This window comes from Muntiacus reevesi, chromosome 1 (assembly GCF_963930625.1).
Source record: "Muntiacus reevesi chromosome 1, mMunRee1.1, whole genome shotgun sequence".
Lineage (NCBI taxonomy): Eukaryota > Metazoa > Chordata > Mammalia > Artiodactyla > Cervidae > Muntiacus > Muntiacus reevesi.
Genome location: NC_089249.1, coordinates 159,378,087 through 159,405,266, shown reverse-complemented (window position 1 = coordinate 159,405,266; position 27,180 = coordinate 159,378,087). Strand labels below are relative to the sequence as shown.

At 38.0% G+C, this 27,180-nt stretch overlaps 1 protein-coding gene across 2 annotated transcripts in view; it reads right to left on the bottom strand.

Annotated features, from left to right (window-relative positions):
• TESK2 (testis associated actin remodelling kinase 2) overlaps positions 1-27,180 on the bottom strand; it is a 135,941-nt gene that overhangs the window by 97,680 nt on the left and 11,081 nt on the right. For both annotated transcript variants that reach the window (XM_065914119.1, XM_065914122.1), the window contains exon 2: positions 4,910-5,221. In XM_065914119.1, coding sequence (XP_065770191.1) covers positions 4,910-5,131 — 222 coding nt within the window. In that variant the 5' untranslated portion in view covers positions 5,132-5,221. The remainder of the gene's footprint in view (positions 1-4,909; positions 5,222-27,180) is intronic.

Below are 27,180 nucleotides of genomic sequence, written 5' to 3'. Positions count from 1 at the left end.
TTTGCTTACGTAAGTACAAAATATCTCTAGAAGGACACACAAGAAAGCACTGAATACCAGTTACCTAGAGAGAAGAAAACTGAGGGGCAGAAAAAAGCAAATGATTTTTCACTGAATAACATTTTATACCTTTTAAGTTTATACTATGTGATTTTTAAAATAAATTCAATTAAAATTACACAAAATTCGATGTTCAAAGAAAAGCAGGAACAGGATATTTGAAACAAAAGAGAAATGCATTTAAGAAAAACAAATAGAAAGTCTACAAAACTCTCATCACAAGAAAAAAAGAATCTGCAACTATATGATGTGATGGATGTTAACTAGACCTATTATGGTAATCATTTCACAATATATACTCATATGAAATCATATTGTACACTGAAAATTAATACACTGTTATATGCCAACTGTATCTTAATAAAATCTAAAAGAAAAAAGCCAAAAAAAGAGAAAGTCTAGAAAAGAAAAACATAGCAACTGAAATTTAAAAATCTCAAAGGCAGTTTCAATAATAGAGTAGGCCTCAAATGAAAAGAAAGGAAATAGGAAAATGGGCTGAAAATCACCACCACACTCCCCCCTAAAAAAAAATAGCATAAAAAGGCAAAGAAATAAATACACGAGAGAAAAATTGAGACATGAAAGATAGCATGAGACAATCCAATATGCATGTAATGGGACCTTAAGAGACCAAAGAAAAGAGCAGAATTTTAAAAGATAAAATGTCCAAGAATTTTCTAGAATTTAAGACACATGAGTTCTCAAAATGAAGGAGTAAATCACATTCTAAGCAGAATAAATAAAAATAAATCAGCTCCAAGACCAATATAATAAAAACTGAACAAAGAAGAAAAAAAAACTCTAAAAAGAAAGGAAAGGCTGATTAACTAAAAAGGGTAGCAACCAGACTAACAATTAACTTAGCAACAGCAGAGGTGAATTAAAAAAAGAAAAAGGGAAGAATAATTTCAAAGTGCTAAAGAAAATACTGTCCTAAATTCTATACACATTAAATTATCATTTAAGAGTTTATTCAGTGTAAAGATAGAAGTAATAACAATAAATATAAACAGATTACAATTTCTCTGTCTCTTTATGGGCAAATTTAGTTTTGGATCAAAAAATTAAATATAAAACTTTCACAGGACATACATAGAAAATGTACTATCACAGACAGAACAAAAATAGAGACAGAAAAAGACATACTGGGAAAATAATAACCAAAACAACAGATAAATGCATACAGTGAGGAAGAAGGTACATAATATTGATATCAGATAAAGTAGAAATCAAAGCTAACAGCATAAAGTGGGTCAAAAATAGAAAAATAGCATTTATAAAATATATATTCTATAGCATACAATCCAATAATAAGCATCAATTTCTATTAATAAATACTTCACAAAATGGACTATAAACAAAATAACCACACTGACAGAAACACAAGGAGAATCTATAAACACATTAGGAAATATTAATAGACTTTTTTCAAAGAAATAGACTTAATAAATAAGGTCATATAATATTTGAATAACAATACAAAAGCTTAATCTAATACACAGAACTTCATGCAATCAAACAAAACAGAAATTCATATTTGTTTCAAATATATTTGTGGCATTCAAAAAAATCTGACCTTGTACTATACCAAAACAAAATCTAGACTATATTCCAGAGGCTTCCCTGATGGTTCAACAGTTAAGAATCTGCCTTGTTGGACATCCCTGGTGGTTCACTGGTTAAGAACTTGCTTTGCACATGGGCACATGGGTTCGATCCCTGGTCCAGGAAGATTCCACATGACACAGGGCAAGTAGGCCCTTGTGCCACAACTAATGAGCCTGAGCTCTAGACCTTGCAAGCTACACTACTGAGCCCACCTGCTCTAGAGTCTCTGAGCCAAATCAAGAGAAGTCACTGAAAGAGAAGCCCACACACTGCAACTAGAGAAAGCCTGTCTGCAGCAATGAAGATCCTGCATGGGCAAAAATAAATAAATAAACAACTTTGTTTTATTAAAAAAAAAAAAAAAAGGATGTACCTTGCAATGCAGAGGACTCAGGTGCAATCCCTGGTCTCAGAACTAAGATTCCACATGTTGAGGATCAACTAAGTCCTGGTAGACCACAACTCCTGAACTCTTGTGCCACAACTCAAGAGTCCCTGCACTGCAATGAAAGATCCTGCATAATGCAATTAAGACCCAACACAGGGCTTCCCTGGCAGTGCAGTGGATAAGAATCTGCCTGCCAATGCAGGAAACATGGGTTTGACCCCTAGTCCAGGAAGATTCTACATGCTGTGGAGCAACTAAGCCCATGCACCACAACTGCTGAGCCCATGAGCCCTGGGGACTTCAAGCCACAACTACTGAGGGCCGTGTGCGTAGAGCCTGAGCTCCGCAACAAGAGAAGCCGCCACAGTGAGAAGCCTGTGCACCACAACAAAAAGGAATAGCCCCTGCTCGTCGTAACTAGAAAAAGCCCACAGGCAGCAATAGAGTCAGAGCAACCAAAAAAATAAATACGTGAAATAATTAAAAAGAAAGAGTCAACACAGCCAAATAAATAAATATTTTTAAGAATAAATTATATTCCAAAGACAGACTTCATATAAGCCATTCTCTGTGATCATGATGCACTAAAATTAGAAATTAAATATCAAATAATTACCCAAAAGAAAATTCACCATGTAGAAATTTAAAAATTTCATTTAAATAATTCTCGTATCAAAACGAAATCAAACCAAACTACATTTAGAAATGATGAGAGCACACTGAAAACCTGTGATATGGCCAAGTCTAGAGGAAACTTTAAAGCTTAAGTGTATATATGAGAAAATAATAAATACTGGGAAAAACTGAGATAAGAATAAAATTCAAAAAGCTACAAAAAGAACAAAACATCACTAGATCTAATAAGAAAGTAAACAAAAGAAAGTAATACAGATATAAGTAGAAAATAGTGAACCATAACACAAACAGAAGATAATCAGCAGAACCAAAGGTAACAATCTGACTGCCAGGTTCTGCCCAGGGTGGAGTTATCAACAGGTGTGGAAACAGAGACGAATCTCCCTGGGACAGGTACAAGGGCAAAGGCAGGACCAAAGAGACTTCATAGCTATCCCCACAGGTCCCAGAATCCTATATTTCTTAAGCCTTCAGTTTATGAATAAAGGATAGCTCTTTTTTTTTTTCCTTTTTTGGCCACATCATGTGGCTTATGGTATCTTAGTTCCCCAACCAGAGGTTGAACCCAGACCTTGGTAGTGAAAGCATCGAGTTCTAACCATTTGATCTCCAGGGAATTCCCAACAAGCTCAACTTTTTTTTTCTAAGCAAATCCTTTGAGAAGAAACCTAAAATAAATTTGTGTTGTTTTATTTTAAAAATAGAAGACACAAATAAACTATATTAGAGGAAGGAGGCATATTGATATGGTACAAATTACACTAATTACACTTAGGTTTGGCTGCAAACAGAGGACCAAATTTTAAAAGTCTTAAGAATTTTTTTCTCACAAAGAGACTCCAGGAGACAGTACAGAACCAGGCAGCTCTCTTCCCTGTAGGCATGGAAGATGCAGGCTCTGTCTTGTTGCTCTGCCACAGATGGCCTCCATTTGTAGGGTCACACTATGATCAAAAATGTATAACAGCAAATATAAAGGAAAAATGGATATAAGAAATGGCAAAGGAAGATTTCCAAAAGCTCCCATATGACAATTCTGCTCACACCCTATTGGACAGAACTACTCATACAGTTAAACCTAGCTATAAGCAAAGCTAGGAAATGGCATCAGTGTGCCCAACTAAAAGATCTATTAATATGGAAGAAGGAAAATACTGCTACTGTGGAAACAAAAAATCTGTGCCACATCAATTACATACAGTATTTATGCCCACAGATCTGAAATTTTAAGTAAGATTAATTATATCCTAAGAAAATAAAATTAACAAAAATTACTTAAGAAAGGAAAGATCCCACACAATGTAAAGCAATTAAGCATGTTCTCCTCAACTAATGAACCAACATGCTCTGGAGCCCACACGACACAACTAGAGAGTCTATGCACCTCGAAGAAAGATCCTGAATGAAGTGACTAAGACCTGATGCAGTCAAATAAATAAATAAATACTGAATGAAAAAAAAAATTTTTTTTTTTTTTGCCACGCCACTGGGCTGGTGGGTTCTCAGTTCCCCAACCACAGATAAAACACAGGCCCAGCAGTGACAGCACCAGGTCCTAACCACTGGATGACAAGGGAATTCCAGGCACAAAAGGACAAATATTACAGTTCCATTATATGAGGTTCCTAGGATAGACATATTCATAGAGACATAAAGTTGAACAGATATTAACATGGGCTAAGGGAAGAGTTGACTCATTGGAAAAGACCCTGATGCTGGGAAGGATTGGGGGCAGGAGGAGAAGGGGACGACAGAGGATGAGATGGCTGGATGGCATCACCGACATGGTGGGCATGAGTTTGAGTAAACTCTGGGAGTTGGTGATGGACAGGGAGGCCTGGCGTGTTGCAATTCATGGGGCTGCAAAAAGTCGGACACGACTAAGCAACTGAACTGAACTGAACTGAAGGGTAGTAGAGGGAGTTTTTTTTTAATGTGTACAAAGTTTCCATTTTGGATGATGAAAAATTCTGGAGGAGTGGAAGAAGCTCCTATCTTATTTTAATTTTTGATCAGCATGGATTATTTTTATAATCAAAATAAATAAAATATCTTACAAGTTAATAGATAGCTCAAGAGGAGTTTACAATACTGCTCAAGATCCACAGCATCCTGACAAGGCAAAGCCTACATCCTAATGAAACACAGCTGTGAACTCTGCAGTGAAACTGACCTTCAACAAAACAATATGAGAAAAACTATGGCATCACTCACCTTGAACACTTCAGAGAAGAAGCCAGACCCTATTTTTTCACAGGTGAAGTCATCTAAACGTGTCAGTCTGGAAAAGGCACTTATAAGAGCTCGATATGAAGAGGGCCAAATTCTTCCCACTTGGGTCATGTTCCCATCCCCTCCACCACCTCCTTCAAAATCCTCAAGACGCTCCACATGTGGAGGAAATCCTGCAAATGAATTCCGTTTGCTCCGATCCATAGTCTTCAATAATCACTTTTTTCTTCTTTTAAGAATGAATTCCATACATAGTAAGTTTTTGTTGAGTTTTACTTCTCTTCTGGCTTGACACTAAACAAGAGATCAAAATAATGTTTCATTAAAACCATTAATAAAAATTAAACACACCCATACAGTAAACTATTAATGTAAAAGTATTGCCTCTCATATTCTAGTTACTGATTTTCAGATCTAAAAAACACTTTATGCCTTTACCTTCAAAAAAACAATGATATAGCCATGATTTATTGAGCACCTACTATCTAGGAAACAGTATGAGAGTTGTACATATGTTATGTCATTTGATTCTCAAGTAACCCATGATACAAAGATTATAATGCTTATTTTGCAGAGAGGTCAAATAATCATACAGTCACTAAATAACAGAGATAAAACTAAAATGCCAGACTGTCTGATTCAAAAACTTGCACTCTTGCCAAAGCCCTTCACAGTCTCACATAATTTTCTGTTCATTTGAAAAAGTCAAGTTCAAATGTATAAAACAAGGATGACAAATATTTCACATTTTAAAATTACATAATTTTAAAAGAAAAGAACTATATCCAAAGGCAATTTAAAAAGCCACTCTTGATTAAACAACCCAGTCTAGCGGAAATGCCTTCAGAAGGCTCTACCACTCTGGTACCTGACTAAGAATAAAAACAACAGCCCACTTTTTCTTTTAGTCTGTCTCTACTACTTTTTCCCACAAGAATCAACTATATTTAGGTTTAATTAATTCATTTTGAGTTTAGTTTTGTGTTTGGTGTTAAAGAATGTTCTAATTTAATTTTTTTACATGTAGCTGTCCAGCTTTCCCAGCACTTATAAAACTCTTAGAGGAAAATATAGGCAGAACACTTGACATAAATTACAGAATTACTTTTTCAATCAGTCTCCTAGAATAATGGAAATAAACAAATGGGACCAAGTTAAACTGAAAAACTTTTAAACAGCAAAGGACATCATAAAAAAAAAAAAGATGATGACAACAACCTACAAAATGGGAGAAAATATTTGCCAACGATGCAATGACTAAGTAATTAATCCCCCAAATTTACAACAGCTCATGCAGCTCAATTAAAAAAAAGGGGGGTGGGGTGGGGCGGGGCAGAAGATCTAGACAGATATTTCTCCAAAGACATACAGATGGCCAAAAAGCACACGAAAAGATGCTCAACATTGCTACTTATTAGAGAAATGTCAATCAAAGCTACACAATATCAGGCTTCCCTGGTAGCTCAATGGTAAAGAATCTGCCTGCCAATGCAGGAGATATAGTTTTGAACCCTGATCCAGGAAGATCCCATATGCTGTGGAGCAACTAAAAGCTGTTCGCTACAACTACTGAGCCTGTGTTCTGAGGTCTGGGAGCTACAACTACTGAGTCCATTTGCTGCAACTACTGAAGCTCAAGTGCCCTAGAACCCATGTTCCACAACAAGTGAAGCCACTGCAAAGAGAAGACCTTGCACTGAAACTAGAGTAGACCTTGCCTGCTGCAACTAGAAAACCTGTGCAGCAACAAAGACCCAGCACAGTAAAAAATAAACAAATTTATATATCACCTCACATCAGTCAGATAAATACTGGAGAAGGTGTACAAAGAAGGGAACTCTCCTGTACTGTTGGTAGAAATGGTACAGTCACTATACAGAACAGTATGGAGGTTCCTCAAGAAACTAAAAATACAGCTACCATATGATCCAACAATTCCATTCCCGGGATTTTTTCTCGAACCTGAGAAAACCATGGTTCGAAAGGATACATGCACCCTAATGTTCATTTCAGTGCCACTTACAATAGCCAAGACATGGAAGCAACCTAAATGTCCATTGACAGATGAATGGATAAAGATGTGGTACATAAATACAATGGAATATTACTCAGCAACTAAAAAGAATGAAATAGTGCCATTTGCAGCAACATGAATGGACCTGGAGGTATCATACTAAATGAAATCAGACAGAAAAGACAAATTTCATGTGGTATCTCTTATATGCAGAATCTAAAAATATGATATAAACAGACTTATTTACAAAACAGAAACAGGCTCTCAGACAATGAACTTACGGTTATCAGAGGAGAAGGGGGAGGGAGAGGGATAGATTGAGAATTTGGGATTAACATGTACACAAAGCTATGTTTAAAATAGATAACCAATAAGGATATACTGTACAGCACAGAATACTCTGTAATTCCCTAAACAGGAAAATAATTTGAAAAACCATACACACATGTATATGTATAACTGAATCACTTTGCTGTACACCCAAAACGAATACAACATTATTAATCAACTATATTCCAACATAAAATAATAAAATTAAAATTAAATTAGTACTGAAAAAAAACTCTTAAAAAAGAATCAATTATAAGAGTCCTATGCAAAATGTTACATTGTGATCCTACAATTAGTGAAATCCTTTTGTAAATGTTATGAATACCTAACTCAGACTACCTCTACCCACCTCTAATCATGGAGAAATAGCGGCAGGGCTCACAGGACCATCCTTACACTATGCCCCTGCTATAGCGAAAGCTGGTGGCCTTCTACCCAATATGGACCAATCACATTTTCTTTCCTGGCAATTTGGAATTGGAATTAAGATATTCCAGCCTCAGTCTGGCTGCTTTCTAAAATGAAAGCAATGTAAACTCAGGAGATGTTGTCCATGTCCATTTTCTACCAAGCAGCCTTGAAGGCAGAAAAAGCCAAGGGATTGAGGCCAATTTGTAAAGAAAAAAAGACAGAGACAGCAAGAACTTCTTGATTTTCCTAACGTGCTCTATCTAGTCCCTGATTCCTGAGGCCTAACTGCATCCTGGCTTAAGGTTTCACAAGCTATCCCCGTATCTTTAAATTACTTTTGCTTAAGCTAGTTTCACCAGTCTTCATAGAAAGAAGAATACTCCAAGTTCCTACAGTACCTCTATTGAACTTCTGCCAAGAAGTGGCAACAGATCACCAGTTCAAAAATTTAGCATTATAAGATCAACATTTTTTAAATTTTACAGCCAACAGAGACCATAAAGTTCATTCTATATTTGAAGAAACACAAGGACCAGAAAGTGGAAAGTATGTACCCACAGCTCTAAGTTATTTACTAGCAAAGCTAGACATGGAATCAAGGATAGTGCATCTCTAAAAGTTGATCATCTGCTTCAAAATTACCCAAAGGCTTTGTTTAAAACTCAGATTCCTGGGTCTCAACCTTGACCTACTACTCACTCTTAGAGTGAGGCCTGGAAATTTTACCAAGTTTCCCAGAAATTCTTATGTGCACTAAGAGTTGAAGATCCTCTACAGCAAGGAAGGGGAATATTAATAGATTAAAAAAAAAAACTTTTTTTAAACCACCAAGAATTTCACAAGCATTTTCTCATTTAATCCTCAAAATATACCACCAGGTAGGTGTATTTTGAGGATTTTTTTGAGGATTTCCCCCAAGTTATAGAAAAAGAAATGTAGGCTCAGGAGGTAAAGTAACTTGTCTAAGGAAAAACAGCTAATAGAATCAGCACTGTAATCAAGGTCCACCTAGCACCAAAGTTCAAGCTTTCTCCATTTCATTATTACTTAGTTCAGTGTTTTTTCCACTAAGAGTTAAAAGGAGTTAGGCTAGTCATCTGCATAGAAAAGAAAATCAGGACTTGAGTGCAGAAGAAGGCCAGCCTGATTACAATTTAGAAGGCCAGGCTGATTACAATTTAGACAGATGGAAAACAAAAAGAAACTTTAGAAAAATACAGAACAGGAGAAAATATTTTCAAAATAAAGCAACTGACAAGAAATTAATCTCCAAAATATACAAACAGTTCATCCAACTCAATAGCAAAAAAAAAAAGAAAAATCCAATCAAAAAGTGGGCAGAAGATCTAAACAGACATTTCTCCAAAGAAGACATACAGATGGCCAACAGGCACATGAAAAAATGCTCAACATCACTATTAGAGAAATGCAAATCAAAACTACAATGAGATATCACCTCACACCAGTCAGAATGGGTATCACCAAAATGTCTACAAACAATAAATGCTGGAGAGGATATAGAGAAAAGGTAACCCTCCCCTACCCTGTTGGTGGGAATACAAATTGGTAGAACCACTATGGAGAACAGTATGGAGGCTACTTTGAAAACTAAATATAGAACTACCATATGATCCTGTAATCCCACTCCTGGTCATGTATCCAGAAAAAATTAAAATTTGAAAAGATATATGCACCCCAATGTTCATTAAAGGACAATTTACAATAGCCAAGACATGGAAGCAACCTAGATGTTCATTGACAGAGGAATGGATAAAGAAAATGTAGCATATGTACACACACACACACACACACACACACACACACACATACACACACGGGAGTATTACTCAGCCATAAAAAAGAAAGAAAGAATGCCATTTGCAGCAAATGGATGCACCTGGAGATATCATACAAACTGAAGTAAGTCAGACAGAGAAAGACAAATATGATATCACTTATATGTGGAATCTAAAAAAAAGACAAAGATACAAGTGAACTTATTTATAAAACAGAAATAGACCCACAGATATAGAAAACACATTTATGATTACCAAAAGGGAAAGGTGGGAAGGGATAAATTAGGAGCTTGGGATTAACAGATATATACTGCTATATATAAAACAGATAATCAGTAAGTGCCTACTGTATAGCACATAGAACTATATTCAACACTTTTTAATAACATATAAGGGGAAAGATCCCTAAACAGAATAGAGATATATACATGTATAATGGAATTACTGTGCTGTATTCCTGAAACTAACACAATACGCTATACTTCAATAAATTTTCTAAAGAAAAAAAAGATATATATACCCCAATGTTCATTGCCCCACTATTTACAACAGCCAAGACATGGAAGCAATCTAAGGCCTTCAACAGATCAATGGATAAAGATGATGTGGTATAATGTGCAATTTAAAAAAAGGGTATAAAGGAACTTATTTACAAAACAGAAACAGAGTCATAGATATAGAAAACAAACTTATGGTTACTAGAGGGGAGAGAGTGAGAGGGAAAATTGGGGGATGTGGATTGATATATGCATACTACTACATATAAAATAGGGAACTAATAAGGACCTCCTGTATAGCATAAGGGACTCTACTCAATACTCTGTAATGACCTATACGGGAAAAGAATCTTAACAAAGAGTGAATACATGTATATGGATAACTGATTCACTTTGTTGTACAGCAGAAACTAATACAGCATTGTAAATCAACTATACTCCAATAAAATTGAAAAAAAAAAAGATGTGGGGTTGTGTGTGTGTGATACATACACACATACAATGGAATATTACTCAGTCATAAAAACTGAAGTAATGTCATTTTTAGCAACATGAATGGACCTAGAGATAATCATGTTAAGTGATGCAAGTCAGAGAAAGACAAATACATGATGTCACATATGTGGAATCTGAAAGTAAAATGATATAAATGAAATTACTTTTAAAATAGAAATACACTCACAGACATAGAAAACAAACTTACAGTACCAAAGGGGATGGAAGGGGCAGGGTAAATTAGGAGTTTGGCATTAGCAGATACACACTTCAGTTCAGTTCAGTTCAGTCGCTCAGTCGTGTCCGACTCTTTGCGACCCCGTGAACAGCAGCATGCCAGGCCTCCCTGTCCATCACCAACTCCTGGAGTCCACCCAAACCCATGTCCATTGAGTCAGTGATGCCATCCAACCATCTCATCCTCTGTCATACCCTTCTCCTCCTGCCCTCAATCTTTCCCAGCATCGGGTCTTTTCAAATGACTCAGCTCTTCGCATCAGGTGGCCAAAGCATTGGAGTTTCAGCTTCAACATCATATAAAATAGATAAACAATAAGGACTACCGTATAGCACAGGGAACTATATTCAATATCTTGTAATAACCTATAATGGAAAAGAATAAATATACATATATATGTAAAACTGGATCACTTTGCTATACACCTAAAAGCAATACAACATTTTAAGTTAACAAAGCTTCAATTAAAAGAAATAGTTTAAAAAATAAAATAGGCTAAAAAAAAGGAATACTGAGTGGGAGTGGAAAGAAGCAAGTTGTAGTTCACAGTATCATTAAAACTGAAATGAAAACAATTTTTAAGAAATTACAAAAAAATTATAGGACTATCCTTACAAAATGATACCGTTTTCATTTTTTTTCTGTTTATTATATATATATATTTTTTATTAGTTGGAGGCTAATTACTTCACAACATTTCAGTGGGTTTTGTCATACATTGATATGAACCAGCCATAGAGTTACACGTATTCCCCATCCCGCATTTTCATTTTTTTAAATGTATTTTTTAAACACACAAGGGGGCTTCCCGGTGCCTCAGTAGCCACCTGCCAACACGGGAGACGCAGATTCTATCCCTAGTCCAGAAGGATCCTACCTGCCACAGAGCAGCTGGGCCTGGGCCAACAGTTGAGCTCGTGCTCTGGAGCCTGGGAGCCAAGGCTGATGAGCCTGCTGGCAGCAACTACTAAGGCCCACAACCCTGGAGCCCCTGCTTTGCAGCAAGAGAGGCCACCACAGTGAGAAGCCCATGAATGGAAACCAGAAAGTGGCCCCCACTTGCGGCAATTAGACAAAGGCCCGGGTTGCAGCAAAACCGCAGCACAGTCAAAAGCAAATAAATTAAATAAATAAATAAAAATTATTAGACTAGGCCTGAACACCTCAACTACTGAGCCAGTGAGCCTCAACTAGAGCGCCCACGCACTCCACAGTTCTCACACCACAGCTAGAGAGAAGCCGGCACACCACAACTAAGACCTGATACGGCCAAAATAATTAATTTTTAAATACATACAAAATAACATACATTTATAGAGAGGTAGGATTGATTAAAAGTATACACTTTTTTTTTCAATTGGAACCAATTCCTTTATTAAATAAGCTTCATTTGGGAGTTGACTGCCACAGACCTCAGGAGAAAATGCATCTTGCTTTTGCAGAGATCAACATAGTCGAGCAATGCCCAGGCTTCTTTTTCGGAGAGGTGAACCCCAACTTAGAGGAAGGGGCCAAGGAGGCTTCCACACTGAAGGTGACATGGAGAAGAGGTAGTAATCTTATGGGAGCCAGCTCAGGGAACAAACAGCGCATGGCCACCTGCTGCTTCCCCGTGCCCTGCCAGGAGAGCTCTGCGAAGCAGAGGCATCCACGTTCCCAAGCAGGCACCAGCAACACCTCCAAGGCAGACTCCGAGCTCGCCCCGCTGGCGGGGACCTGAGGAACCTGAGGATGAGGTTCCAAAGGTAGCCCCTGCAGAGGGTAAGAGTCTGATCAGGAATAAAAGTAGACAAGTGGGGCGGGGCGGGGGGGAAACGGCTTGGTGTGTATGTGTGTTCAGTCCTGTCTGACTCTTTGCAACCCCATGAACTGTAGTGCACCAGGCTCCTCTGTCCATGGAATTTTCCAGGTAAAAATAATGGAGTGGGTTGCCATTTCCTTCTCCAAAGGTATACATTGATTAAAGGTATAGCCTCCAGACAAATCTGGCTTCAAATCCTTGCTCTGTAGCTTGCTGTTATATGAACCCAGCCAAGTTATTTTAAAACCTCTACATTATTTACAAAATGGAAATAAACTAGTACCTGCATTATATGGACTTCTCCAGTAGCTCAGACGGTAAAGAATCTGTCTACAGTGCAGAAGACCTGGTTTGATCCCTGGGTCGGAAAAATCCTCTGGAGAAGGGAATGGCTACCCACTCCAATATTCTCGCCTGGAGAATTCCATGGACAGAGGAGCCTGGTGGGCTAGTCCATGGGGTCGCAAAGTCTAACATGACTGAGCAACTAACACTTTCACTTTATACTTTCTATAACATTTTATATGTATTAATTTGTTACAGTCACCATAAGGTTATTGATTAAATGAACAGTGTCTGGCAAGTAGTAAGCATTCAAGCCAATTGGTTACTATAATTATTATTTTGTTGCTGTTGAGCCCCTCAGTCTAATCTGACTTTTTGTAACCCTATGGACTACAGCATGCCAGACTTCCCTGTCCTTCACCATCTCCTGCAGCTTGCTCAAACTCATGTCCATTGAGTCGGTGATGGATTCCAACTGTCTAGTGCTCTTTCATCCCCTTCTTCCCCCTGCCTTCAATCATTCCCAGCATCAGGGTCTTTTCTAATAAGTCAGTTCTTCGAATCAGGAGGCCCAAGTATTGGAGCTTCAGCATCCATCCTTCCAGTGAATATTCAGGGCTGATTTTCTTTAGGATGGACTGGCTTGATCTCTTTGCAATCCAAGGGACTCTCAAGAGCCTTCTCCAACACCACAGTTCAAAAACAATTCTTCGGCGCTCAGCCTTCTTTATGGTCCAACTCTCACATCCACATATGACTACTGGAAAAACCATAGCTTTGACTAGACGGACTACTGCCGGCAAAGTAACATCTCTGCTGTCTAGGTTGGTCATAGCTTTTCTTCCAAGGAGCAAGCATCTTTTTATTTCACAGCTGCAGTCACCATCTGCAGTGATTTTGGAGCCCAAGAAAACAAAGTCTTTCATTGTTTCCCCATCTATATGCCATGAAGTGACGAGACTGGATGCCATGATCTTCATTTTTTGAAAGCTGAGTTTTAAGCCAGCATTTTCACTCTCCTCTTTCACTTTCATCAAGAGGCTCTTTAGTTCCTCTTTGCTTTCTGCCATAAGGGTGGTGTCATCTGCATATCTGAAGTTATTAATATTTCTCCCAGCAATCTTGATTCCAGCTGTGCTTCACCCACCCCAGCATTCTGCATGATGTACTCTGCATATAAGTTAAATAAACAGAGTAATAATATACAGCCTTGAAGCACTCCTCTCCCAATTTTGAACCAGTCTGTTGTTTCATATTATGTTCTAACTGTTGCTTCTTGACCTGCATACACATTTCTCAGGAAGCAGGTAAGGTGGTCTGGTATTCCCATCTCTTTCATAATTTTCCAGTTTTGTTATGATCCATACAGTCAAAGGCTTTGGCGCAGTCAATGAGGCAGAAGTATATGTTTTTCTGGAATTCTCTTGTTTTCTCTATGATCCAACAGATGTTGGCAGTTTGGTCTCAGGTTCCTCTACCTTTTTAAAATCCAGCTTGAATATCTAAAAGTTCTCAGTTCACAGACTGCTGAAGCCTAGTTTGGAGGATTTTGAGCATGACCTTGCTAGCATGTAAAATGAGTACAGTTGTGTAGTAGTTTGAACATTCTTTGACAGTGCCCTTCTTTAGGACTGGAATGAAAACTGACCTTTTCCAGTCCTGTAGCCACTGCTGAGTTTTCCAAATTTGCTGGCATATTGAGTGCAGCACTTTAACAGCATCAACTTTTAGGATTTGAAATAGCCAACTGGAATTCCATCACCTTCACTAGCTTTGTTCATAGTGATGCTTCCTAAAGTCCCTTTGACTTCACATTCCAGGATGCCTGGCTCTAGGTAAGTGACCACACCATCATAGTTATCCAGGTCATTAAGATCTTTTTTGTATAGTTCTTCTTTACATTATTATTTAAAGATACATATTTATAGCAAATGTCTAAAAGCAAGAAGTAGAAAGCCAGTCACTAAATTCATCGTAGTAGTTGCCTTGGTGGCAAAGAAGAAAAATGAAATACAGAAGGGAAAAAAGGAGACTTGTATTATAGCAATAATGTTTTGTTCACTTTTATTAAAATATCAAAACAAACATAAAATTATATGTTTGCTAATTTTATTTTTTTTTTTCACTAACTTGCTGCTATTGTTGTTCAGTTGCTAAGTCGTGTCTGACTCTTTGCAACTCCCTATAGATTGCAGCACTCACTATCTCCCAGAGTTTGCTTAAATTCATATTCATTGAGTCAGTTCAGTCCAGTTGCTCAGTCGTGTCCGACTCTTTGGGACCCCAAGGACTGCAGCATGCCAGGCTCCCCTGTCCATCACCAACTCCGGCAGCTTGTTCAATCATGTCCATGGAGTCAGTGATACCATCCAACTATCTCATCCTCTGTCGTCCCCTTCTCCTCCTGCCTTCAATCTTTCCCAGCATCAGAGTCTTTTCTACTGAGTCAGTTCTTCACATCAGGTAGCCAAAGTATTGGAACTTTCAACTTCAGCATCAGCCCTTGCAATGAATATTAAGGGCTCATTTCCTTAAGGATTGATTGACTGGTTTGATCTCTTTGCTGTCCAAAGGACTCTCAAAAGTCTTCACCAGCACAATTCAAAAGCATCAATTCTCTGGTGCTCAGCCTTCTTTATGGTCCATCTCTAACATCCGTACATGGGAAAAAAAACATAGCTTTGACTATATGCACCTTTGTTGGCACAGTGATGTCTCTGCTTTTTAATACACTAAGTTTGTCATAGCTTTCCTTTCAAAGAGCAAGTGTCTTTTAATTTCATGGCTACCATCACTGTCCTCAGTGATTTTAGAGTATAAGTCCAAGTCACTGCTTCCCACTTTTCCCTCTTCTATTTGCCATGATCTGATGGATTGGCTGCTATGATATTAGTTTTTTTAATGTTGAGTTTTAAGCCAGCTTTTTTCACTCTCCTCTTTCACCTTCATCAAGAGGCTCTTTAGTTTCCTTTCATTTTCTGCCATTAGGGTGGTTATCACCTGCATATCTGAGGTTGTTGATACTTCTCCCAGCAGTCTTGATTCCACCTTGTGACTCATCCAGCCTGGCATTTCACATAATGTGCTCTACATATAAGTTAAATGAGCAGGGTGACAATATACAGCCTTGTCGTACTCCTTTCCCGATTTTCAGCCAGTCCATTGTCCCATGTCTAGTTCTAACTGTTCCTTCCTGACCTACATACATGTTTCTCAGGAGACAGGTAAGGTAATCTGATATTCCCATTTCTTTAAGAATTTTCCACAGTTTTCACTAACTAATATTTGTTAATACTGGGTGATTGTATATTGTACTTTTTTCTACATTTAATTTTTCTAATAAAAAAAAATTTTAAGTTGTTTTGGTTTTGTTTTGTTTTGTTTTGCCAATACAACAGCTATGCAGTGTGCTCAGGCCAAAAAAGCTGACAACAATTTGGCAAATAAATAGCATCCCAATGTGCAAGCCAAGTCTCACGATTCCTAAACTTTTATTCCGCAACAGTTCAACTGTAGTTCTTGGTCCAAGGAGCATTTATATTTTAAGCTAAAAAATCAAAAGCACTGGGAGAATTTCTGGATAGCTTTCCTTATTCAAACCCACAAACTCAAAATATAAAAACACTCATGAAAAATACTGATATTTAGTTGTAGAGCCCTTATTATATGGTAAAGCAATACTAACTACTAGACAGCTGAGGGAAGTAAGTGGGAAAAAGTACAGTCCCCTTATGGGAGTAAGAACTTTATTAATCCATTTTGGAGAAGTGCTGAGCATGGAGAAAACTCCAAACCATGCCTTCTGCTCCCCTGGCCAACATACTGAATGACCACATTTTAAATGAAACCAACCAAGTTACAAATAGCTTTCAATGTAATCTGATAAATTTTAATTCAGCCATAAAAGACAGCAAAGGTGTGTATGAACAGACTCTAAAACCATATGCTGTTTTTTAAAATCTGAAAATGACTAATTTTAAAATGAGACAATACATTCTTTGAAATGTGTGAGATTCTATGCTATTTTCAGACTCTGGATTATCTCTCTTGGTGTCATTTATGGAATATTACCTTTTGATATTAATGTGCCCTTTAAGGGTAGAAGAGAAAAAACAACTACAGTTACTCTTGCTATCGAGGCTATTTGATTCAGGAGACAACACACTGATGATCAAGAATAATTAATTTTTAGCTTGTAAAAACTTGCATTTCCTAAATGGAAGCTGATGATACTGTGAGCTGTTTCACTAAATATATCCGAGCGAGAGTCCCAGTGGTTCTCCAATAAGGGCATGTGAAAATTCTGGGGGAAGGAGGCTCTTCTCAGGGAGGAGCTATTGTCACAGTGGCGGGGGTGTGGGGTGGGCACTTTTGGCATTTTAGTGGGCAGGGCCAGGGAAGCTAAATGTCCTACAATGCACACAGCAGTCCTGCACAACAAAGAACTGTCTTGCCCTAAATGCCAACAGTGCCCCTGTTAAGAAGCACTGTGTGAGTAAAGCTTAATCAGTTTTGTTCTTAAACTAGGAAACAGCCTTTAACACTCTTTCAAAAATGCCAAAATCATGTGCTTACAAGCACACAAAGAATTTTGTAGTGTGTTCTCAACTTCAATATTCATAAACTGGGAAGTTCAGAACTCTTTCCCTTTCCCATAAGCAGGTTTGTCTTTTCAAAGGCTAATTTTCACTTACCTTGGGATTGATTTCTTTTTCACAAAGAAAGTACAATTAAAGGCTTTTATTGAAGAAACTAATTGAAAAAGCTGTCCATAAAAAAGTCAGTAAAAAATAAATAAATAAAATTAAAAAATAAAAAAGTCAGTGAACTAAATATTGTAAGATATATTTCATCTTTCCAAAGTAGGAATTCCACAAATCATTTTCCAGAGAATTAAGAAACTTTCTTAGGACTCCCAAGTAGACCATACACTCATTCACAGTGCTTCTGGAAATAATAACCACAACCACCATTTACCATAGGTCATGGATTCTACCAAGTGTTTTTGCATTTGCTATCTCTAAGCTTTATGACTCTTGAGAGACTCCTGGACAGCAAGGAGATTCAACCAGTCCATCCTAAAGGAAATCAGTCATTGGAAGGACTGATGCTTAAGCTGAAACTCCAATACTTGGGCCACCTGATGCAAAGAACTGACTCATTTGAAAAGACCCTGATGCTGGGAAAGATTGAGGGCAGGAGGAGAAGGGGACGACAGAGGACGAGATAGTTGGATGGCATCACCGGCTCAATGGACATGAGTCTGAGTAAGCTCCGGGAGTTGGTGATGGACAGGGAAGCCTGGCGAGCTGCAGTCCACGGAGTCACAAAGAGTCGGACACGACTGAGCGACTGAACTGAAGCTTTATGACAACTCTGCAAGATAGGTATTATCATCTCCATTTTAAAAAGAAAGAAATTACAACATTGAGAAATTAAATTCAAATAAATGTGGCTCAGCTGGTAAAAGAATCTGCCTTCAATGCAAGAGACTGCCTGCAACACAAGAGATGGCCTGCAATGCAGGAGACCTGGGTTCCATCCCTGAGTCAGCAAGATCCCTTGCAGAAGAAAATGGCAACCCACTCCAGTATTCTTGCCTGGGAAATCCCATGGTTGGCTATCGTCCATGGGGTCACAAGAGTCAGACACAACTTGGCGACTACACCACCACCATCAGTGACAGACTGTATTCAAATTCAGAGTTCTAAAACCAAATACTTCCACTACGACATGTCTCCTCCGGAAAAATAGCTAAATTTCTGTTAAAAAACTGTTTATTAGCTAGGTACAAAGCTACTACTATTCCTCACCCTAATTTAACAGAGACTAAAGAATATACAGATAAGAGCTCCACTAGCCTCTGGAGCAAAAGCCTTCAGTCATTTAACCACATTCCACAGGCATAAAAATTAGCATTGGCTTAAGCAGACTATTTAAAGAACAGAGGCCAAGCTGACAGGAAAGATATGCAAACTCCCAATCAGTCCTTCTTTTCTATTCTAAAGTACAGTATTAGTTGTTTCTTACCCTTTCATTCCACAGAAATGAAGCAGATGAAACTTCACAACAACGCAGATGCAAATAAAATCCTGTAACACACTGAACAGCTACCAACCATCAGGTAACTGGATAAGGCCAAGTGTCAGCCAACAACCATAATCTTCAACATCCATCCAAAAATGGAATCGTGTGCACACAGTTGGTAATGAAGTTCCACAAAGTGAGTAAAAAAAGATTTCTGAAACTTTTATACCCTGGGTATAAAAAGCAGAAAAAGAATGCAAACATAATGTCCTGCTATCCTAATTACACTTTGTTTTCTTTCTATCATCATAAAAATTCCCTAACTAATTCAAAATAAATGAAGGAGTCATCATGAGTAAGACGGAGCCCAGGAAACTGGCCATTTTCCAGAGTTGGAAAACTGATAAGTACATTAGCTGTATATCAAGACCAACCACATGGCAAATCTATATCACAGGTCTACTCAGTTGCTATCCTTTCTATGGACCAACATAGCAAATACAGACACATTTCAGGATGACTGCCTAATTAAAAATAAAAGCAATACTGCTGAACTTGCCATCCTGCTGTGAAATAATGAGTTGCAGTTTCCATTCAAACCAAAAGCAATCTAACATAAAAACTGGCATCCCCTATTTAATTAGTCATGAGTATACACAATGGCATATATTACTGCCAGACAGATCAAAAAGCCAGTTCTTAAAACTGTATTGTCTCTTTTGGATAAGCATATGCTGCTGTAACTACAATCCACCAGGCCCTAGGTCATGACATAAAACAGGCAGGAGAAGGGTCGACAGAGGATGAGATGGTTGTACGGCATCACCAACTTGACGGACACGAGTTTGAGCAAGCTCTGGGAGTTGAAGGACAGGGAAGCCTGGCATGCTGCAGTCCATGGGGTCGCAAAGAGTCGGACACAACTGAGCGACTGAACTGAACTGAGTCCAATCTTTCAGCCAATTCAACAATCTCCTCTATTAAAAAAATCAAATGTTGGGTCCCCACTAGGTACAGGGCATTATGGTAGTATGTGCTATAATATTTACAGAGCATTTACTATAATCCAGATATTCTTCCAAGTGCTTTATATTTAATATCCGTATCAGTCCTATAAAACAAATACTACAGCTGATCCTTGAACAGTGGTGAGGGTTAGGAACTCTGACCCTCAGACGCAGTTAAACATATATATATATGGTCCCCAAGTTTCTCTACATCCAACCAGTCTCAGATCATGTAGTACCATTGTATTTACTATTGAAAAAAAAATGCATATAAGTGGACCCGCGCAGCTCAAACTCATATTGTTCAAGGGTCAACTGTATTATTATCCCTGTTCTACAAATGTGGAAACAAAGACATGACATGAAGGGATTACTTAACTTGCCGAAGTTCTTAGAGCCAAGATGTGGTAGAGCCAGAAATTCAAATCCAGAGCCTATGTCATTAATACTATACCATTACATCTCTGCAAGGACATAGAAAACTGAATAAAGCATGACTCCACCCCTCCAGGAGCTTAGTCTCCCAGGAAAACACGTGTAAATCAATAAGTACAATATAGCGTAATAATTGTTAGTGACAGGTTTAGAAGTAAGGAGGGGTTAATACTTATTGTTCTCACTTGAGCGCGAAGAAGTAGGAAAGGAAATATGTGATTTTAAAAAGGGGAACAAGGGCTTTCCTGGTGGTCCATTGGTTAAAAATCTGCCTGCCAATGCAGGAGACACAGGTTCATCCCTGATCCAAGAAGATTCTACATGCCACAGGGCAACTAAGCCTGTGTGCCACAACTACTGAGCCTGTGCTCTAGAGCCCACATGCTGCAACTACTGAAGCCTGTGTCGTAGCTCATGCTCTGCAATAGGAGAAGCCACTGCAATGGTAAGCCCAAGCATTGCAACTAAAGAGTAGCCCCAACTTGCTGCAACTAGGGAAAGCTATTGCACAGCAACAAAGTCCCAGCGAAGTCATAAAAAAACAATTTTTTTTTTTTTAAAAGATGAACAGAATAGGAATTCCCTGGGGATCCACTGGTTATGACTTGGTGCTTTCACTGCTATACCCCAGGTTCAATCCCTGGTTGGGGAACTAAAATCCCTCAAGCCATATGGTACGGTCAAAAAAATTTTTAAATAAAATGAAATTAAAAGATAAACAAAAAACCCAAAGCAATCTATAGATTTAATGCAACTCCTATCAAATTACCCATGACATTTTTCACAGACCTAGAATAATCCTAAAATTTACATGGATCCTCAAAAGAGCCAGAATAGTCAAAGCAATCCTGAGGAAAAAGAATAAAGCAGGAGGCATAACCCTCCCAGAATTCAGACAATGCTGCAAAGCTACAGTAATCAAAACAGTAAGGTACTGGCACAAAATCAGACCTATGATTAGTGGAACAGAATAGACAGCCCAGAAATAAACCCACACACTTTCAGTTAATTAACCAACAAAGAAGGCAAGAATATACAACGGAGAAAAGATAGTCTCTTCAGCAACTGATGTTAGGAAAGTTGGTCATCCACATAAAAATCAGTGAAGTTAGGACACTCTATCACACCATGCACAAAAATAAATTCAAAATGGTATAAAGACTTAAATATAAGACAAGACACAATTAAATTCCTAGAAGAGAACATGGGCAAAACATTCTCTGACATAAATCATACCAATGTTCTTAGATCAGTCTCCCAAGCTAATAGAAATAAAAGCAAAGTAAACAAATGGAACCTAATCAAACTTATAAGCTTCTGCACAGCAAAAGGAAACCATAAACAAAACAGAAACACAACCTACGAACTGAGATAAAATATTTGCAAACAATGCAACCAACAAGGGCTTAATTTCCAAAATATACAAACATCTCATATAACTCAATAACAGAAAAACAAACAACTCAACCAGAAAATGGGCAGGGAACTTCCCTGGTGGTCCAGTGGTTAAGACTCCATGCTTCCTTTTCAGGGGCATGGGTTCAGTCCCTGATCAGGGAGGATCACAAATGTCCCACACCACCAACTCCACCTCGCCAAAAAAAAGAAAATGGGCAGAAGATCTAAACAGACATTTCTCCAAAGAAGACATATAGATGGCCAACAAGCATATGAAAAGATGCTCAGCATCACTCATGATCAGAAAAATGCAAATCAAAACTACAATGAGGTATCACTTCATGCAGGTCAGAATGGCCATCATCAAAAAGTCTATAAATAGGGACTTCCCTGGTAGTCCGATGATTAAGACCCTGAGCTTCCAATGCAGGGGGCACTGATTCAATCCCTGTCAGGGTCACTATGATCTGGCATGCCATGCAGCATAGTCAAAAAACAGTCTGCAAACAACAAATGCTATAGAGGTTGTGGAGACAGGGAACCCTCCCACACTGTTTGTGGGCATACAAATTGATACAACCACTATGGGGAACAGTATGGAGGTTCCTTTAAAAATTAAACATAGAACTACCCAATGATCCTGCCATCTCACTCCTGGGCATATATCCAGGGAAAACTATAATTCAAAAAGATACATGCACCTCAATGTTCACAGCAGCATTATTTACAATAACCAGGACAATGGAAACAACTTCAAAATGTTCATTGACTTAGCACCTACCGATATTACCAAAGTTTACCAAAGTAGAAAAATGAGTCAGAGGTAACCATTTACTGAGGTGCTATTATGTTCCAAAGCCCAGTCTCATTCCTGCCTCCTTAGCTGAGATTAGATAAGAGGTCAAGGGACCATCAACACACACAGGATGAAAAGAAACAACAGGTAAGAATAAAACCAAAAGGAAGCATGTCACACAGGCCAAAGGCGGAAATGACAAACATATCAAAAGTCACAAACCAGTCAAACAAAATGAAGAAAAGTGTTCAGTGGATTGGACACTACAGAGGCCACAGTTAGCTCAGTCTACTGAAACACTACCACTAGTGAGCTCTCTTTGATTTCACTAATTCCTTCATCAGCCTGTTCTACTATTGGAAAGTTTTGATTGTTACAAATTTCCCCACCACCCCACCACCCCCCCACCCCCCCACCCCCCCCACCCCACCCCGCCTCCCCACCCCCCCCACCCCCGCAAGGGAAGAAAAGCACAGAAAAAGCACAGTGTGGGGACTTCCCTGGGGGTCTAATGGTTAAGACTCTGAGCTCCCAATGCAGGGCGCACAGGTTCGATCCCTGGTCAGGAAACTAGATCCCACATGCCACAACCAAGGCGTGGCACAGTTAAATAGATATTTTTTAAAAAGGAAAGAAAGAAAGAAAAAGCACACCACGATATTCAAATTCTAACTCTGAAGGAGAATTAAACTAGGTATAAAAGACAACTGGGGAATTTTTAATAAGGACTACTATTAGCTGTTAACAGAAAGTTATTATTAACTTGTTAAGTGTGATAATGATATTAAGATTATTAACTTGTTAAGTATGATAATGATATTAAGATTATATAAGACCTATTTTTGGAGATACACACAGAAATAGAAGTGAAATATCATGTCTATATTTGTGCTAAAATATATCAGAAAAAAAAAGACGTAGCAAATTTTACAAAATGTTAATAATTGTTAAGATAGTGGTGATAGGTAAATGGGTGTTTGTTATATTTTTATCATGATAATAACAAAAACAGAAAAGGCTTCAGATAAACGATAAACTTTTTTGATAAAAAAAGAAAATCAAGCAAATGAATGAAGCACAGAGCTCACAAACACCAACAACAGAAATGGAAAAACCAAATGGTCTTATGTTGTGTGAATGACTTCTTGTTGCTTAGAATAAAACTTATAATAAACTACCATATACATATTCAAAAAATGTGCTTTCTAAAACACCTTAGAAACTAATAAAGAACCTAATGTACAGCACAGGGACCTCTACTCAAAATTCTGTAATGGCCTAAATGGGAAAAGACTCTAAAAAAGAGTGATTATATGCATATGTATTACTGATTCACTTTCATGTGCAGCAGAAACTAACACCACACTGTAACAATTAACATAATATCGTAAATCCACTATAAACTAATAAAAATTAACTTAAAAAATAAAACAGCTAAGAGGAAAGAGAAGAAACTGTGCTAGATAATTCAAAAAAAGACCCAGTGATAGTAAAGATACTGAGATTGAAAAAGCATGTAAAGATAGATAAAATCTCATGAAATGAGAGCGGGGGGGGCGGAGGGGACAATTTTTCTAAAATAACATATTGTTCAGTTAAGTTCAGTTGAGTTGCTCAGTCGTCTCTGACTCTTTGAGACCCCATGAATCGCAGCTAGCCAGGCCTCCCTGTCCATCACTGACTCCCAAAGTTTACTCAAACTCATGTCCATCGAGCCAGTGATGTCATCCAACCATCTCATCCTCTGTCATCCCCTTCTCCTCCTGCCCCCAATCCCTCCCAGCATCAGGGTCTTTTCCAATGAGTCAACTCTTCACATCAGGTGGCCAAAGTATTGGAGTTTCAGCTTCAGTATCAGTCCTTCCAATGAATACCCAGGACTGATCTCCTTTAGGATGGACTGGTTGGATCTCCTTGAGTCCAAGGGACTCTCAAGAGTCTTCTCCAACACCACAGTTCAAAAGCATCAATCCTTTGGCGCTCAGCTTTCTTCACAGTCCAACTCTCACACCCATACATGACCACTGGAAAAGCCATAGCCTTGACTAGACGGACCTTTGTTGGCAAAGTAATGTCTCTGCTTTTTAATATGCCGTCTAGGTTGGTCATAACTTTCCTTCTAAGGAGTAAGTGTCTTTTAATTTCATGGCTGCAATCATCATCTACAGTGATTTTGGAGCCCAATAAAATAAAGTCTGACACTGTTTCCACGGTTTCCCCATCTATTTCCCATGAGGTGATGGGACCAGATGCCATGATCTTAGTTTTCTGCATGTTGAGCTTTAAGCCAACATTTTCACTCTCCTCTTTCACTTTCATCAAGAGGTTTTTTAGCTCCTCTTCACTTTCTGCCATAAGGGTGGTGTCATCTGCATATCTGAGGTTATTGACATTTCTCTTATTGTTACATATTATTTAAAACATATGTACGTGACCAAACCAAAACAAGTTTAAAAAATTCTGACTCTAACTTAGCAGGTGAATGATCTTAGGTATATTAACTTCTCCTCTAATTTATAAATTAAAGATAAATATTAACTATATTTCACTGAGTTGTTATGCAAATTAAATGAGAACATACTGAGGAATTCTAAAAATGCATATATGAAGGGACTTCCCTGGTGGTCCAGTGGCTAAGACTTTGAGCTCCTGATGCAGGGGACATAGGTTCAATCCCTGGACAGTGAACTAGTTCCCACATGCCATAACTAAGAATTTGCATGCTGCAACTAAAGATCCTGCATACCGAAGCTAAGACCCAGCACCACTAAATAAATATTAAAATTTTTTAAATGCATATATGAAGCACAAGGCAAGGTCCTAACACATAGTAAGCATTCAACAAAAATTAGTTCCCTTTCCTCTCTCTCTCCAACCCCAACCTTAATCCTAGTTCTGGATACTTCAAATATATAACAAATTAAGTCTGGTTTTCTTCTTTATGATACCTTTTCAGTTACCAAGTTTTCTCCAGGGCAGATACACACAAGCCTTTCAGGTCTCCTATGGAACAGGGCAACAAGAGCTTCTTGGTTACCTTCTTTAAAGTTTAGCCTTAATTACCCTCCAAACCAACAAAGCCGCTCTAAAACACAACAGCAAAATATGTACATGATATTACATATATGATCTAACTAGGAGAGAATTGAGGACTATTATTTCCCATAACCTGTAATTTGGATATAAAAAGCTTTGTTTCCAAATCTTTTTTTTTTTTTTCTTGGCCGCACCACATGGCTTGTGGTATTTTAGTTCCCTGACCAGGGACTGAACCTGGGCCCTCAGCAATAAGAGTGTGGAGTTCTAACCCCTGGACTGCCAGGAAATTCCTTCTGATTTTCTCTCTTTTTTTATTTCTTTTATTTTTTCCAAACTCTTGTGTCGTGGACTGACTTTCAATAGACGGCAGTGAGAGAGCTGCTCTGCTAACCACAAAATCCCAACCCAGAAGCAAGTCGTCTATGAATGGTTTAGCACCAGGTTCCCCACAAACATGCAGTGCACGACAAGCAAGAGGCTCATCTTCTAAGTACACCAAACGGATCTAAAATTTTGTATGCTGGAACATGAAGTTTGACACAGGATAAACTCATATTGGATCCTATTCAAATAAGCTGACATGCTGAAGTACTAGGAGGATGTATGAATTTCCAGAATAATCTCTAGTTTGATAAACTTTATTTCTCTTTTTTTTTTTGGCCACTCAGCTTGTGGGATCTTCATTTACCACCAGGAACTGAAGTAGGGCCCTTGGCAGTGAGAGCAGAGTCCTAACCACTGAACTGCCAGGGAATTTCCTGATAAATTTTCCTATTTGAATTTAAGAAGACCACTTAGGTCAGTTAGACAACTCACCTCTTCTTTTGAGTTAGAAGGCTATTTAAGAGACTGGGGAAAAAAGCAATCAAGAGAAAAGAGGAAGTTAGGCTCCTGGGTTAGGGCAGGCTCTTCTACAGTTTACATCACAAAGTTGACGTCAAAAGAAAAATCAAATTTTTTTAATTTTTTTTTTGACATCAAAGGCAAAACAAAATTAGTAATATGAAGTACTGTCAAAAAATATTCACCAAAAATATTTTTTATTCAATCTTATTTCTCTCTCAAATGTATCATTTCTACTAAAGGGAATACTTTACAGCCATTAAAAGTGACACTTAACTATAAGCACATAAAATATATATATACAAGAATGTATTAACTTACACGCTGTAACAAACAAATAAAAAAAAAACTGGAGCCAATCCAAATATCCATCAATAGGGTAGGTTAAATAAACTGTAGTATATCCAAATAATGTATTATATCGTCATTCAAAGAATGAGATAAGTTCTATATATACTAATATGGGGAGATGTTCAAGTTTCACTGTCCAGTGACCGTGAAGTGAAGTGAAGTCACTCAGTCATGTCCAACTATTTGTGACCCCATGGACTGTAGCCTACCAGGTTCCTCCATCCATGGGATTTTCCAGGTAAGAATACTGGAGTGGGTTGCCATTACCTTCTCCAGAGTTCTTCCCGACCCAGGGATTGAACCCAGGTCTCCCACATTGTAGGCAGACGCTTTACCGTCTGAACCACTAGGGAAGTAAAACAAAATGTATAGTGCAATCTTATTTTTATTTTTTTAATATAATAGTAAACATTAATTTATATCCAGAAAACAATTTGGGCATTCATATATTAAACGGTCATAATGCTGGAGGAGATGATTATGCAAGAAT